We start from the raw sequence: 17,502 nt of genomic DNA, 5'->3' as shown, positions 1-17,502 counted from the left end.
CACAAGGTCTTCATAATATGCCCCTGTGACTGTGTGTGGCGTCTCCGTAGCCAGGTGGGAAGGAGCAGCAGTGCGTACCACACGCTTCTTGATTAGACCGGGGTTCGAGCCCGTCACCACCAAATATGGAGGATGCGGAAAGGTCAAGGAATGACTACCGCATATTCCCGAGCAATATGGCCTTAGTTGCTAATGCTCCTAAAAACCAAACAAACAAACCCCTGTGACTGTCTAGCTTTTCTGAAAGTAATCAACTAGCAACACTCCATCAGCATCTTGGCGCATAATGGCCTTTAGCTGCCATTGTGCTGTAAAACCTCCAACAACAACATCCATCAGCATCCCAGAAAAACTGATGCCATCTCTGTCTTGCCTGTCAAAGGACTCGATTTGGCTTTCTTTGCAGGGGAGAAGAGCTGTGTTCTCACTGTTTAGACTGCTCCTTTGTATCTGGCTGAAAGTGATGGACCCACATCTTATCATGATCACAAACATTACAAGAAAATTTGCTGGATCTGCTTGAAAACAATGCAAATGTTCACTCTTAACTCGACAATCTTGTACATTTTTGATTTGTTGCAAATGGCTTTGGGACCCATCATACTAACACCTTTTTCTTAACAAGATCATCTGTTATTATGCTGTACACATTTTCAGATGATGCTGGCAATGTAGTGAACTGTCACTTGTCAATTGCTCATCACCAGATCATGCACACTGTCAACAACTTCTGGAGTGATGGATGTTGTAGGCCTCGCATAGCGTGGGTCATCTTCCAGGCTCTCCATCCCTTGTTTAAATTCTGGTGCCTGCTTCTTAACCATGGAATAGGAAGAAGCATCCTCCATCATTGTTGTAACCATAGACTTGCAAATTTCCTCTGGGATTAGTCCCTTTTTATTCCAAATATTGGATGACTCCATGGTGATTAATTTTGCCCATCTTTCCTCATTCACACAACTTTGTTGACTTCAGAACCTGTAATTAAAAAGAGATGTTATTGAAACTGCGTGAAACTTGGTGGGTTACTATTTGAAGTGCTATTCATTAAGTACTGAAATTTTTGAAACCATACCACTACCCTTTCTTTAAGTTCTAGACTTAATTGCTGTATATTGGATAAGAGGTTTAAATTACCTAAATTTTTCGTTTTCAGTGTTTATATTTTTCATCCTCTTATTTTTCTTTTAATAGAAAGCAAGTCTGAAACCACATTCATTAAGATGACAGAAGTAAGTATGTGTGTGTATTATTGTTTGTTCTTGTAGTATGCTAATATTAAGGTAACATAAATTTCATAGCTAGTACTTAAATGTCATCTGTTCCATACTTACATTTTGTCTTCCTTGTTTTTATGGCAATTTCATTAAAAAGTTTGTCCACTGAGTTTGGAGTCAAATAGTGAGAAAAAAGCATCTGATTTCAACATGTGTTCTGATAGAATTACAGATGCTAGAAATACCTATAGAATATGCGCAATAAGAAATTGAATGTCTGTATGAAAGAAAATAAATTAGCAAAAGACAGGTCAAGGTTAATGTTAATGTGTTCAAAAAGGTGCATCAAATTAACGAAATCAAGGTTAATTTGATTGCACACTTTTGAACACACACACACACACACACACACACACACACACGATTTTGGGAGGCTTTAGGCACACCATCCTGAGTTTGAGCCCTCATGGGTAGCACAGTTAGTAGAGCAGCCGTCCTCCCCACACCAGGTGGAAAAGACTTGAGTTCAAGACCCATCGATGACATGAGGAATTTTTATGGGACCTTTTTCATGACATGGCTGAGTTAGTCAGTCTCAAGCGAGAGTAGCATCATCTATTCTCTTGGAAAGTCTGGGTTTTTTGTCCAGAAAATTGACCACAGAACACGTGATTTACAGACAGTATACACAAAGCAATATGGCCTTAGTCAGTGGTGCTCCTAAAACCCTACTACAACAACAACCTGAGTTTGAATCCATAACTGATATTGTACAAGCAGGATTAAAACTTGTTCAGAAAATAGAAGTTAGGTGTTCTTTACTGTTGCAAACAGCAGAGGACACCTAACTTTTCAGATGCTTAGGAAGATATTAAAATTATTTTGTTATGCTTGGGTGTTATGATACAATCAGACATGGAGTGTAGTGTGCAATATGAGAAGGTGGTGGTCAGGAAGGCACATAGTGCTTTATCAGTGATTTACCATATCTTTCTTGTAGGGAGAAGAAGGTTATAGTTCCATTAAACAAGTTAGTAAGATTGCATTTGGAGTACAGTTAAACTTTGTTATTATATCATTGAGGAAGTAACAGTATTCTTGATATTATAACTCTTAACTCTAGTGTTCTATGTTTCTATCAGTGAAGTGATATTTAGTTTAAAAGAGTGGTTTGTAACAAATGTTTTCACCAAATTAGTAGAACTATCCTGGGAAATTGTTGAATTAATAGCCAAAAATATTGGCATCTAAGGAATTTCAATGTTCAGTGAGCAACGAACTCAAGAGCAAAGGCAAATTGTTAATACTATTGAGGAAGCTGTCAAAATGATTTGGCATTACCAAGGAAGGTTTTTTTTTTATACGGAAGTCCTACCATAAATTACTTCTTGGCAACATTTAGTTACCTATGTTATCATGGGTAACATGCATTGTTTATTGTGTGAACTCAGCTTTTTACTCTATGCTAACACCTTTCATGTTTGGGGTCACCATAAAAAAAATACAGTATTTTAAGGCACCACACGGTAGACTAAGGAGTGCCTCCGTAGCCAGGTGGGAAGGAGCAGCGGTGCGTAGCACACGCTTCTTGATTAGACCGGGGTTCGAGCCCGTCACCACCAAATACAGAGGATGCGGAAAGGTCAGGGAATGACCACCGTATATTCCAGGAGCAATATGGCCTTAGTTGCTAATGCTCCTAAAAACCAAATAACAAACAAACAAACAAACAAACAAACGGTAGACTAATATTTGAAATATAACACTGATGGATACTGAATGAATGTCTTGCACACATTCTAAAATATATACTGCTAGTTAGTTCATTGGAAAATTTTACGTTATCGCAGAGGTATGCCAGTTTTTTATTATTTTTTTATGGATTTTTTTTATTATTTTTATGGATGAAAAGACAAAATATTTATTGATATTGCACTTCTGCAGATTATAGGTTTTAGAAAATACATAAGGAAGGCTTTCCAAAGAGCAGAAGTAGAAGGGATAAATGAGGAAGAATTAAATGAATTTGAATTTGAACTGTTAATAGATGTTGACTAGCTGATGCATGTTTTCAGATTTGTTTGCAAGAAAAAGGTAGAGTTATAGTTACTAATTCAGAAGAACAGTGTCCATAAAATTATTTCTAGAAAGAGCATACAGAAGAACTCACAGTGTGATAGAAGTGGAATGACTGTGAAAGACAGGGATCATTAATTAACTGTACTCCTGCCTCTTTTGGATAGAGTCTATGAGTTTGAGAGATTTTGGGACAATATTTCCTTGCTATGGCAGATTTGTGAGTTGTACGTAATTAATACCCATTTAGAAAGGAAATTAACATCAAGAGACAATGGTAACACCTAGAATTTTGATCCAGAGGAAGCAATATTTGTGGTATATTTATACCAAGAAAGGTTAGAAGTCAGGATTATTGTCATGTTACACACAAAGTTTTTGGAGCAATAGTCAATAAATTTATTCCTCTTTAAGGGAAGATTTTAGCTCAGACCCTTGTAGGAAAGTTTTGACTTGTATCCCCAAAGCATTCCAGGCATATTCTATACATTTATTTCTGAGTATCTGGCAAGCCAACTCCATCCCGATAACTTTATTTTGCAGAAATTCATCAACCATTGGAAAGTACATTTTCATCCATAAAAAGGAATTAAGGATTAATTGCAACCCAGAACGGTCTCACATCAGGCTCTAAGATTTTATCTGGTCAAGTTCTACTATCAAAGATGTAGAGAGGTGTTTTCCCCCACCACCAACTGTCCTTTCCCCATATGTTTGAGGACTGATATCACACATTGTGTTATAGCTGTTTTACCCCACATGTTTGAAGACTGATATCACACATCATGTTCTCACCAGATAGATAGATATGCAAATTGCAAGTCTTTAGAATAGAATCTCCTTTGTTGCTTAAGCCTACAAGGCACTTTATATCTTGATATAGTATGATCTGCAGCTGTTGAAAGCTCCAGTGCAACTTGATCTGAAAACGGTTTTCTGTGGAGGCCACTAAATTTTTTTCCAGTTATATTTTCTCTGTCCTGAATAGTTTCCATATTCTTGAGATCACATTTTCACACAAGTCGAAGAGCCTTGCAAACTTCACATGTAGTTATGCCATTTCTGTTCTTCCATTGGCTCTCCATTGCTTACATTCACTGTGGCAGTCTTACTGCTGTATATAGGCATGTTAAAAAAAATATCAGATATTCTCTTATCCAGTAGGAATAAAAGTGAAAAATCCATTTATGTCTATTTAAAATATGGGTGTGATATTTGTATGTTGTGGGCCTTTTATGCAAATTTTATATACATTTCCTGAAAAAGCATGTGAAAATTTATATTTTATACATTCTTTAGTTTTTCTATATAATATTGTGTAAACACACCATAGACAACTCTTAAACAAAAAACTACATTGGTAGTGTAAAGGGCATCATTTTATCTGTATCTCTTATTGTGCTCTTCCTTCACAACGAGTTGTGAAGGAGACAAAAGAAACGTCGCTTGAAGAAAGTCAAGATGAAGAGGATAAGCCTGAAGTTGCACTACCTCGAATAAGTAACCTTCACTAAAAGAGGAGACTATTGTTACTTATTCTCAGTGGGCACCACCACCCAGACGGCACCGTTTCAAGGCTTGTTGGCCTTTCATCGGTGGGTGGGCAGGTATCCTGGTATTGCAGACATGACAACCCAGTTGTGAAGATAATCCCACAATATGAGATACAGATAAAATGATGCCCTTTACCAATGTAGTTTTTTGTTTAAGAGTTGTCTATGGTTTACACCAATATTATATAGATTATTATACTCTTAAAGATATGATGTCTTGTTGCATTTAATTTTACTTAAATTCTTTATTTTTACATATACATTTTTTTTTTTCAAATGGTAAATTCCTTGAAATTCTTTACATGTGAATGTAGATTATGGAGAAACCTTTTCTTTTTCTTTTTTTTTTTTATACTCTTTTAAACAAATATTTATTTTTAAATTAGGAGACAAAAGAAACATCACTTGAAGAAAGTCAAGATGAAGAGGATAAGCCTGAAGTTGCTAAATTATTTTCTGTCCTTCAGGTGTTAACTGCTGTATTTGGTGCCTTTGCTCATGGAGGTAATGATGTCAGGTAAAACTGAATGTTAAGCAATTTATAATATTTTTAAAAAATCTGTGTGTGCATGCACACACACTGGTGAACAAAAGTTGACATGTAGTTGAGTTTGCATGTTCATCCTTTGTAAATACAACTGAAATTGTGCACATTGTTCTGATATACGAGTGATTTTAAATAGAATAGTGATCATTCATCACTTGCCTTGGTTGCACACAGATATGCTTCATAATGCAATGGTACACACATGTATCTTAAAAGGGATTCATTATGGTGGAGAATTGTTAGTAGGATGGAAGTGGGAAAGTCACAGGCAGACGTCACAAGGGTCTTGAATGTCCACTCAAATGTGATATTTCTTTTGTGGAGACAGTTCCAAAGACAAGTAGCACTCAGAAATGTACATTGTCAAGAACCAGTAAAAACAGTGTGTTAGTTGTCTGATGGCACCGGGGTTTTCCCCCATCTCTGTTTACAGTGACAACACCAGCAGATGACTGATATTTTCCTGTTTGCTAGTCAATATACTGTAGGGACATAATAGTATAGCAATTCTCTTCTGAATTTATAGCCACCTCAGGACAGAATATTTCCCTGTTGATTTAGTAAAGACACTTTACCATGTGAAGCACATAATTGATTGTTTTGTTGGAATGAGAGGACAATTATTACAATAGATCCAAACAGTCCTAACAACCAAATAAATTGGCTGTATTTCAGATTTCTGTGTTGAAATCTGGCTTTGGGCTTGAATTTTTGGTTTAGGATAAGTTTATAACTTTGCCATGAAAGGCCAAATTGTGCTGTAGGAGGTGACTAAGCTATGCCACCAGAGAGACCCTGTTGTACCAAACAAACCTACCATTACTTCTTGTATTGTGTAGTATAACGAGATCTTTCTCTCTCTCTCTCTCTCTCTTCTCTCTCTTCTCTCTCTCTCTCTCTCTCTCTCTCTCTCTCTCTCTCTCTCTCTCTCTCTCTCTCTCGTGGCATAGCTTAGTATCTCCTGCAGCAGTTTGGTCTTTCATGGTAGAGTTATAAACTTATCCTAAACCAAAAATATCCAGGCCTGAAGACAGATTTCAACACAGAAATTCAAATAGTACCCAATTTATTTGGTTGTTGGGGTTTGGGTCTATTGTAATAATTGTCCTCTCATTCCAGTAAACTAATTAATTATTTTACATAGTAAAGTGTCTTTACTAACCCTGTAGTAATTCCACGTAATGCCCTTCTCAAGTTTAATCTCCTGTTTTAACTATATACTCTATAATTATAGTCTGAGGGAAGGAGGTCTGTATGCATGACCCATAAACCCATAATTTATTCTCCTCTCACCTCATTGCAAATAACCCATTTCAACTGATGTCATGCATAGTCCAATGCAATGTTTGCAGATGAATCCAATTCTCAACATATCCTTTTATAGAGGAGATATACCATCTGAATGTTTGTTAGTGATGGAGAGCCATTGGAAGGATAGAGGGTGGGCCAACTGTGTGGCGTTCATCAGATTCTTCAATATATGCAAAGGTGTTACCTCAAGTACTATGGAAACAATTCCAAGAAATGAGTATGAAACAACAACAGAAAAAGTGAAAGCAGGTAACAGGTTCTCTGATCATACCAGAAAAATCAATAATCAGTCCCCAGCCTTATAATAATGAAAACTGCAACATCATTTTTGTGTATTTTATTCAAAATATACAAGAAAGAGTATTTAATTAATTAATAAATACTTTACAAAAACCCATATGTTTTTGAACTCTATGATTCCTTCATCTGTGGAAAATTAGAATAGAAATACATTAATAAAATGCAACAGTCTTCTCATTATCATTTCATGGATACAATTAAGTCAGTAAAAAGAGTGCAAGGAGAGAGAGAGAGATAGAGGGGGGGGGGCAAAGATAGGTGTGGTGGTCAGTTTGCACCTTCTAGATAGGACATTCAACCTCTTTTAACTGCAACCCATGCAGAATGCTGTAATGATTAGGGATTATGGCCTCTGGCTGAACCATTGATTTGTCTGTCACTAAGGTCTGGAACCCTTATGGGTTTGTAGACTAGCTTGAGGGTTGTAGTTGTGGTTACTGTTTGGTTGTTTGTTGTTTCTTCTTGTTGATACAGCAATGTTTCCATTTACAGTTTTTTGTAGCCTTTCTGTAAGTGAAAATGCCTCTATGAATCTTTCCTTTTTTAGCGATGAGTGACATTTTAGAGTCAGGGGTGTGTTGGAAGCCATGGTTTTCATGCTGTATCACTCTGGTTTCATTTGCCTCATTTTGTGTGATGTAAGTGCTAAACCTTTTTTTTTTTTTTTTTTTTGTATTTTTCTGAGAAGTTGCCCTGTATACTTTCCACAGCTGCAGTCAAGTGTATAGACTACATCACTTATTAGGTGAGAGGGAAGAGTTAAATATGTTTTTTTAAGAATTTTACTACCTTTAAATCTGTCATTAACATTGGATCCCCCATTAACAAAATGGTTTCCCCTATACCTGGATAGAAGGGAAATATGAATTGGGGTTTGTCTGAGCAGGTTGCATCCTTGGGTAGTGGTTCAGAAGTTTTCAGTGGTTCTTCTAATGGTTTTTTAACTGTGATTTCTTGATATTGGTTGTGGTTAAGTATAAGTTCTTATATTTTTAAGTTCTTATTGTCTGCCAAGCAGTTCTGAGAGTGCTCAGGGTCGTACTATGTCAGTAAAATGGGAATTATAAAAAATAATTAATTTTTCCTCAGTTATCCTTTCTACAAGGAACAACCTTCCTTCACATCTGTTTCATGAAAACTGTAATCTATAGAAATTCAGGTGGAATGCCAACAATTGGGATCACTGTTAAAAAAAAAAGAAAGAAAGAAAAGAAAAGAGAGGAAAAAAGTATATACATTCTGAAGAGTGTCAGCACACTATCACAAGAAAACCAGTAAATTAATCTCTCAGCCTCAAATGCTGCTTCCAGATGTCTCAGAAGATGATTCCAAAGATTAGTCACAGTGTTCCTCTGCTTTTACAGTCCAAACTGAAAAGGTTCCCTCTCTGGAATGCAGTGTATTATCTTTAGATCAATGCAGTAAAATCTCATGAATCTAGTATCTTTTTTGTCTAGCAAAAAATGCTGGATTTCAAAAAATCCAGAATTTTTTGAAAATTTATTTTAAAAAATAATAAAATAATAATAATAATAATAATAATCATCGGCATGTAGAATAAGTCCCATACTTTGTAGCATCCCAAGTAGTGCTTTCTTCATGTGTCACTTGTTGGTTGCTGTTGACTGATAACTATTGTTATTACTTCATATAAATATAGAAAATGAGCAGATTTTTTATTACTATCATTATTTTTGTATTTATTTATTAATACTTTTTGTGCATTTAGGCTTGACAAGTTAGACTATTGCTTACTTTAGGAAACTTCCCTGGCCCTGCATTCTAAACGTACAGTTTGGGAGGAAGAAAATTACTTTAAAAATTTATAATATATAGTTTGAACAGTGGCTGTCAGTCATGATTAGGAGCAACCAGTGAGAAACACGTCACGGAATAGTTTGGGCATCAGTGAACCTCCAGTACTGTATATTAAAGAATGAGTTAATTAACATTGGGAAACATGCACATGCTGCTTTGGAAGCTTAGCCCAGTTTCTTGTGGTTGCATTTGCATAATTATTTATACAATAAATCTGTTAATACATTTGCCACAATACCAGTTTTTCTCTTTCTTCCCCCCCATTCTTCTTCTTCTCTTTTTTTTCCCCAGTTAAGGCCTAGAATGTGATGTTCAGAAATGTTTCCCCAAAAGTGAAATGCTATAATTGCTGTGTGACATTTATTTGTCATTTTATCAGAACATTGTGCAATCTTTGTGGAATAGTTTATTATCTATGCAGTTTACTGTCATAGCCATACAGTATTAGGTTTTAAAAACCTGACAAGGGTTGGAAACTGTGTATATCAGACATCAGTTGAGAGTTATCTGACCCTCCAGTGGGAATATTTGATAGCTCTTTAGATTCTGAATAAGCTTTAATCTGAATTTTCACTGCCATTACACAATACAGCCAGAATTTCAAGCCATTCTACTCCACACCGTCCAGTAAAATACAGTATTATAATATTTAATGATTTTTATTTTCTAATACAGCACTTTTTTTTTTTTTTTTTTTTTTATAAATGATCTGGCAAGTATATATACTACTTTTCAGTTTAACAGACAATCAGATTTAACAGATAGGTCATACCTAATTTTTCTCCCAAATATCTACATTTTTTACTAGTGTATTCCAAATATTGGATTAGCAGATGATTAGTAAAATTAAGATTGCAGTAAAATATTGAACAGAAAAAAAAGAATTTGTTTTCTTTACTACTTAGATCACTTTTTTTCTTTTGAAGCAATGCTATTGGCCCTGTAATTGCCCTTTGGATGATCTACTCAGATGGTGCAGTTCATCAAGAATCAGAAACTCCCATTCTTCTTCTATTGTATGGTGGTGTGGGAATTAGTGTTGGACTATGGGTGTGGGGAAGAAGAGTTATTAAAACTTTAGGTGAAGATCTAACAAAAATCACTCCGTCCAGGTGAGTTGCCACAGTTTAATGTTATTAGTATTAGTAAATTTTAAAATAGCAGAATGATGTAAGGAAGCACAGCTTGTGTAACGTCTGCCATAAAAAATAAAAATAGGAAAATGAATACTTATCCACTCTCTCTTTAAATCTACGTAAGCTCTCTAACTCTACAAGGCTAAGCAGTAACCCATTCCAGTAGTTGGTTACTTTTTGACCAAAGTCAATTTTTTTTTTTTTTTATCCAGTCTACATTAATTTGAATCTATGTCCTCCTAGAAAGAGGAAATGTGTATTCCCCTAATTGTTAAGTCTGCTTATCCATTTTAAGTTCTTAAATGCTTTAGTTAGATCCTCATGTAGATGCCTAGATTACAGAACTGGAATCTCTTCTATAAGAATATCTGTAAATAGAATAGAATCTGAAATAGAATATTTACAAATACCCTATCAAGCAAATGTGTATCTTTAATGAAATGAGGCTTCCAGATCTGTATGAGTATTCAATATGTGGTCTGCCCATTGATTTGTATAGTGGGATAATTAATTATCTGTACTGGCAGAATTCCTGCATAAAACAGGAAAAGAAAATACATGGGTACTATCCTTTGTGCCGTCTTGTGTTGTGCTGTGCCAGTGCAATTAAGGCTATGAGGCAGTGGTGTATTGTGGTTGTAAATTGCATGTATTATATGGTGGATTTGCCACTGCACAATCCTTGTACAAGATTAATTAGCTTAACTACAGTGTGATAAAAGCTTATAAAAATTCCTCCTGTCTTGATAAGATTTGAACTTGAGCCTTTTTCAATTTAAGAAATTTTAACCAATGAGGTTGAGAAAACATGTCAGACTCATTTTCAACACACAAATTGATAATGTAACATTGGATTACAAACTTGTTTCTGACATTTATTAGCAAAAAAAAAAAAAAAGGTTATATTTCAGTAGATAGTTCAGGTGAGGAAGAGAAAGAATTACATATTGGTGTGCTCAGAAAATAATGATTAATATATTTTTGTTGCTTCTGCAACACAGTCACAACAATGCAGCTACTGTTTATGTGGATCCAAGTAACTGTAACTGGAAATGTTTTTCATGTGGAAAAATTACTGCTTTCAGTACTCTCTTTATGCTTTATGTTGCTCTGATGGGAATAATTTTTAAATAATTAAAAAAAAAAAAAAAAAGCAGCTGGCCAAATCAGAATAACATGGGCGAGAAAGGTTCAGCAGCAAATTGCCACTGGAAGTAGCAATTTACACACACACACACACACACACACACACACACACACACACACACACACACACACACACACACACACACACACACACACACACAGGTTGATCAGATTTTCAGAATGGTTCTACCTTAATTTTAATCTCCAGAGGTCTGCCAGTGCTCTCTCCTCTTCAAAATAATACATGAGCACCATTTAGGAACCCACTTATAGAAATGTTTCTCAAAACCATTTTGCCTGTGTCACTTTGAAAATTACAGTTTTCTTTAAACTCTTGTCTGTAAACTTCTGACATTTCTGTTCCACTCTCTATAGCCCTCATATGCCACATCAAATAGAATAGCAAATAAACAAAATGATCCTCCTCAGTCTTTACAGCTTTCATTATGCAGCTCACAAAATACTTACACTGACAGCACTTAACTTTAAGGCCATTTTGCAACTACCAGACATGTCCACAACTTGGCAGCTATGTTAGCATATTTTTGGACATACAGGGGTGGACGCAATGATGGAAACACCTGTGATAAGAGTTACAAGTATGTATATTAGTACGTTTGCATTTAACACAGCTTCTATTCTACATGGAATAGATTCAGATAAATCATGAACGGTCTTAAGAGGAATACTGGACCATTCTTCATATAGAAATGTTTCAAGCTCCATGAGTGATGAAAGTGGAAGGAATCTGCTTCTCACTCTCCTCTCCAAATTTTTTTTTTTTTTTTTTTTTATGAAAACCCCAAACATGAGAGGTATTAGAACCTATAGCACTTAGTACCGTGCTTGGGTTGGAGGTTGAGAAGACGAAAGAAGATATTTGTTGACATTAGACTTGAACTTCTGTAGACTGTAATTTTCAGGAAATATGTATGAAGGAAGGTTGTTCCAGAAAACGGCAGTTGAATGAATAAATGAGGAAGATGAAAAGTTGGTTCTGTGAGTTTGAAGTTGGACAGTAAATGGATGTTGGCTGGCAGCGGCACATGTTTGGATTGTTTTGAAAGAGAGAGCGGGAATTATAGAAGCCAATTCAGAAGAACAGTGCCCATGGAAGTATCTGTAGAAAAGGCATGTAGCAGAAACAGTACATCTATGAGAAAGCGGGTGGAGAGACTCTGTTAGAGATGAATCATTAATTAACCTAACTGCCCTCTTCTGAATGGAATCTAGAAGTCTCAGAGAGGTTTTGGGGACACCGCCCCAGATGTGGGAACAATGTTCCATGGTAGGGCGGATTTGCGATTTGTACAGAGTGAACAGCTATTTGGAAGAAAAGTAACACCGAGAGCAAAAGAGAAAACCAAGTTTTTTAGATGCAGAGGAAGCAATATTTGTAATGTGCTTGTGCCAATAGAGATTAGAAGTCAGGGTAATCCCCAAAAGAGATATATCATTTTGCTTAGAAATTGGAGTGTCACCAAAGATAAGCATAGGAGCAGAAGAATCCTTTTTTGCGAGATATAAGACAAGACTGAGTTTTAGGATTGAAATCAACTAAGTTGTCTTTGCCCCACTGGAGAATTACCTGAAGATCGGCATTTAAGGAATTGGTAGCGGATATTCGAGAAGTTGAAGCTGATTGAGAAGGGCAAGGTTTTTCAAAATGGAAAGTGGAATGCAATGTGCTATCATCAGCAAAACTATGGATAGGATTTCCAGTCAATGGAAGAAGGTAATTAATATACAAGAGGAAAAGAGTGAGGGAAAGAACTGCACCTTGGGGGGACACCAGCATGAGTGGAGAGCCATCTACAATCAACCTCAGTGAGCGATCAGAGAGAAAACTGGATAACCAATTACAAAAAAACAGTTGGCAAACCATAAGATGGAAGCTTGTTTAGAAGACCTTTATGCCAAACACGATTGAAAGCCTTTGAGATGTCAAGAGGAACTGCTTGTGTTTCACCAAACTTTTCCACTGAATTTGTCCATAAGTGTGTAACATAAGCCAGAATATCACCAGTGGATCGACACTGACGGAATCCATACTGGCGATCGTTGATCAGACGGAAGGTTTCTAAGTAGTTTAAGAGTTGGCGGTTAATTGATTTCTCCATTACTTTAGAAAGAGTAGAAGTAATTGCAATGGGACGATAATTGGATGGGAGGGACTTGTCACAATTTTTAGGAACTGGCTAGATATGAGCAAATTTCCAAGCAGATGGAAAAACACCTTTGGAATAAGAAAGTGAAAAAAGGCGGCAAAGAACAGGAGTAAGTTCAGGAGCACAGGTTTTAAGAACAAGTGGAGAAATACCATCAGGACCTGGAGCTTTCTTAGCATCAAGATTCATCAAAATCCTTCTGATATCCTTTTGACGGAAGACCACAGGAAGCATTGAATGGAGCGTGTTGGGAATGGTGGGAGGTGTTTTACCAAGATCATTAATACATGAGCTGGAAGAAAAATGGGATGCTAGAAGGTCAGCTTTATCCTTGGCTGAAGTGACAACAGAACCATCTGGTTTTGACAGAGGTGGGAGCAGAGATGGGCAAAAGTTGCGGCCAATAGCTTTGGCAAGAGACCAAAATGCTCGGCAACCATTAGGGCAAGAAGCAAGTTTTCTACTCTTAGCCTGTTCAAACTCTAGTTTGGACTGGTTAATAACTGCTTTACAATTGTTGTGAGCTTTGGTATAGGCAGAAAATGAAACTGAAGAATTAGAAACAAGCCAATTACAATATGCAACGTTCTTCTCTTGAACAGCCTTAGCACATTTATTGGAAAACCAAGATTTAGATGAAGGACGAGATTTTAAAGTGGAGTGTGGGATAAAGGATTCCATTCCTACAAGAATAATTTCACTGACACGATCAGAGCAAACATTGACATCAGAAGTTTTGAAACAGTAGTCTGACCAAGGAAAAGAAGAAAAGAAATCTCGCAGGTCATCCCATTTTGCATTCTTGTAATGCCAAACAATACGAGGTTGGGAATAGCCATGAGATAAAGGCTCCGTTGGAGAAGAGACAATCACCAAGTTGTGATCTGAGGTACCTAAAGGATCACTCACTTCGACCGTGTACTTGGAAGGGTTGTTTGTGAGAAAAGATCAAGCGTGTTGGCTGTTTGGTTAGGATTATCCGGTATTCTTGTAGGTAAATGTACAATCTGTGCAAGGTCATTAGAAATTGCAAAAGCCTCAGCATCTCGACCAGCTGGGTCGGTGTGACTAGAAAACAGAAGCCAGCTGGAGTTGTGAACATTAAAATCACCAAGGAAAGTTGGACTGGAGAAAGCCAAGTTGCAAAGAGAGGAAGTCAAAGAGCTCCAAGTGATTAGTGGAGTTGGGAGAACAGTAGAGATAGCAAATAAATTTGACACAATAAGGTGGCTCAACATTTAAGTCTGGTGATTGTCCAGGCCATGGGAGGATGCTTAGCCCCAGTTTCAATCTCCTGAAACTAAGAATAGACACAGCTGGCTGTGTATAATGGAGCATTACCATCTTGAAACATGGCATCATTTTTGAGAAACAACGTTTGCATGCTCCATGGGATGAACCTGGTCACTCAGAATATCAAATTAATCTGCGGAAGTAATTCGCATGTTCAGAGTGATGATAGGACCTAAAGAATACCAAGTTATTGCCACCCAACCTGTTGTTAATCCTCTTCCACGTTTGATGGTTGGCACAAGGCAGTTGGGATGATTTGCTTCCTTTGGTATTAGCCAAACATAAACTCTCTCTGAAATTGGAAAGTGTGAATGATGATTCATCTGAAAATGTGACATGTTTTCAATTATATCATCTCTAAATAGGCATCAGCTTTTATTTATTGTCATTCCTTCACAGTACTACCTGAAAGGGTGGGGAAGATCACCGCATGTTCATAAATATGTCATATACCACAGGTTCTTAAACTTTTTATCTGCGACTCCCTTTTCATAAGATGAAATTATTAATGACCCCAGATTATTTTTCGCGACCTGCGGAGGGATCATGACCCACAGTTTAAGAACCCCTATCATACCAGCAGTTTGCTCAAATTTGAGTGGTTGACAGTGGTGCTGCCATTCAGTCTGTGTATCTACAAGCATTGGATTTGTTGTTGAGAACTGTGTTACAGAAGCAAAAGAATGCATTGAAAAGCAGTGTAATTTGCTTTTTCTCTTTAACTGTCATAGTAAAAGTAATGATCACTTTTTGAGTGTACTTCATATTTAAATTACTCAGTTAAATTAAGAATATTATTTTAGTTGTATTTTACAAAATACAAATGTTTTTTATATAAAAGGCTTGTAATTTTTGATTTTTATTTGTTTCAGTGGCTTTTCCATCGAAATTGGTGCAGCAACTACAGTCCTCCTTGCTTCAAAAATAGGCCTTCCAATCAGCACTACACACTGTAAAGTTGGTTCCATTGTTTTTGTTGGAAGGTCTCGTTCCAAAACAAGTGTAGACTATAGGCTTTTCTTCAATATTATTTTGGCTTGGGTATTAACTGTTCCTGTTACTGCAGGGTTGTCAGCTGCATCGATGGCAATATTTTATGCAGTTGCTTATTAATGCCAGTATTGAAACTGGGACAATTTCATGAGATTTCTGAACATCAAGGAAAAAGTAATTTGTCATATGACGGATTTTCATACCTACAGTTGTAGTTGTATTTCACAATACATTTTGATGGTGTATATATTTATTTTACACATTTCTTGTGTAAGTATTCTTGTAAATTGACACATTCAGACTTTAATCAGTAAGATTAACTGTTAGATTGAGGTCTTGATAACAGAGAGATAAGCAAAAAAAAAAATAATGGTGAATACCTATGATAGTTCCACGATGAGAGAAGAGCTTGAAGGCACTCATTGTTCATAATGAATTTCTTTCTTTGACAAGTTTCTTAATGTGAATAATACAGCATGCTCTTAGTATCAGGATATTATATTTAGGCTTCCACGAGTGAAATTATTGTTGAATTAGTCAACTCATTACGAACTTCACCGTTTGGTACTTGCCAGTTTTGTGGACTATTTTCAATTGACTTTGTCTAAATGAATGGTAGTATTGTAAGCAGTGAATTGACAAGTATTTTACAATGTAGTGTGTAGTTTTTATAGGTTTGTATCTAGGAACCTTAAAATTGACTGAAGTGTAATTTAAAGCTAATCACTGCCTTTTCATATACGCGTACTTAGAGATGTACATAAATGTTTCAAATTTGATAAATTTTTTTAAAAATTTTTCTTAACCATATCTAAAGTAATGGTTGAAAAATATATGATAGTAAATGAAATAGGACAGAAAAATTATGCAATTTAGTACCAGTTTTATAAAGATAGACGACTTTCAGATTTTTTTTAAATTTGATATCTACAAAGTTATACTTGTGTATAGGGATAGATGAAAAATCTTTCATAATAATCAGCAATGTAATATGTACTGAGGATTTTGAGTTCATTTATAAGATTGTGAAGCTACAGAAGACAAAAAAAAAATTAACATTAACCTATTCTCATTTGGTTGTATGTGTCATATATTCTATTATTATTTCTGTTTAATTTTCTAATCTTTAACATACTTTTTTCTCTGGTGCTTTAAAATTATATTTTAGTTCTTGTAAACCAGTTGAAATTTTCAAATCTGGTCAAATCTTTGTGTATGATGATTATCGCCATTAAATTCTTAAGATAGAGAAATATTCATTAACACCAAAAGTTGCCAAGCATTCAAGCTTGGCAAATATTTCCAGATTGGTTAAGTAAAGGTTTGTACAGTAAATCCTGTTACAACTAACTTCTTAAGAGGAGTAGCACACACATTTTGTTGTGCTGAAATTTTCTTTTAATGAATATCACTTAATTATTTTTAAATATCTGTTATCACTCATATAATTTTTACCACTCTTTTTGAACAAAAGTTGTCATTTTTGCTGTTTTTACTAAATACCAACTACAAAATTAAAATTTATACATCATTTTAAAGGTATATTTTTTCTATGAATAATTATAGTACAGTAAAAAAATTTAAAGAGATACGATAGTATTACAGATATGCAGTGTATTATTATTTTCCATGCCTTTAGTATGCTGAATTTGGATTACATTAAGGTTGAAGTGTTTATATAATATACTTTTAAAAATGTACAGTTTTCCAAACAGATGAATTATTTCGAGATTATCATGAGTGAACCTCTGAAAACCATGAAAATCTCATTAGAACAATGTACTTCTTTCAGTATGATTTCTTATTTTTTAATTCAGAATTCCTTTTCCCCATCTCCCTTTGTACTGCCAGATTGTACAGCATTTTGGATCATCCCCCATCCAATTAATGCACAGATGGATAACAGTATTTATCCATCTGTGCATTAGCTTTTTATGATTTTCA

The 17,502-nt window shown here is 35.6% G+C and overlaps 1 protein-coding gene across 1 annotated transcript in view; it reads left to right on the top strand.

The window, feature by feature from the left end:
* Positions 1-16,281, top strand: part of LOC150077820 (sodium-dependent phosphate transporter 1-B-like) — a 166,177-nt gene extending 149,896 nt beyond the window's left edge. The window contains exons 12-15 of the mRNA XM_090384282.1: positions 1,195-1,232; positions 5,233-5,363; positions 9,749-9,934; positions 15,438-16,281. Of these exons, the coding sequence (XP_090240408.1) occupies positions 1,195-1,232; positions 5,233-5,363; positions 9,749-9,934; positions 15,438-15,678 (596 nt within the window). The 3' untranslated portion in view covers positions 15,679-16,281. The remainder of the gene's footprint in view (positions 1-1,194; positions 1,233-5,232; positions 5,364-9,748; positions 9,935-15,437) is intronic.
* Positions 16,282-17,502: the final 1,221 nt, after the last annotated feature.

This window comes from Mastigoproctus giganteus, chromosome 11 (genome assembly GCF_048544385.1).
Source record: "Mastigoproctus giganteus isolate SK-2022 chromosome 11, ASM4854438v1, whole genome shotgun sequence".
In the NCBI taxonomy this organism is placed as follows: domain Eukaryota; kingdom Metazoa; phylum Arthropoda; class Arachnida; order Uropygi; family Thelyphonidae; genus Mastigoproctus; species Mastigoproctus giganteus.
This window is presented reverse-complemented; position numbering and strand designations above follow the sequence as displayed.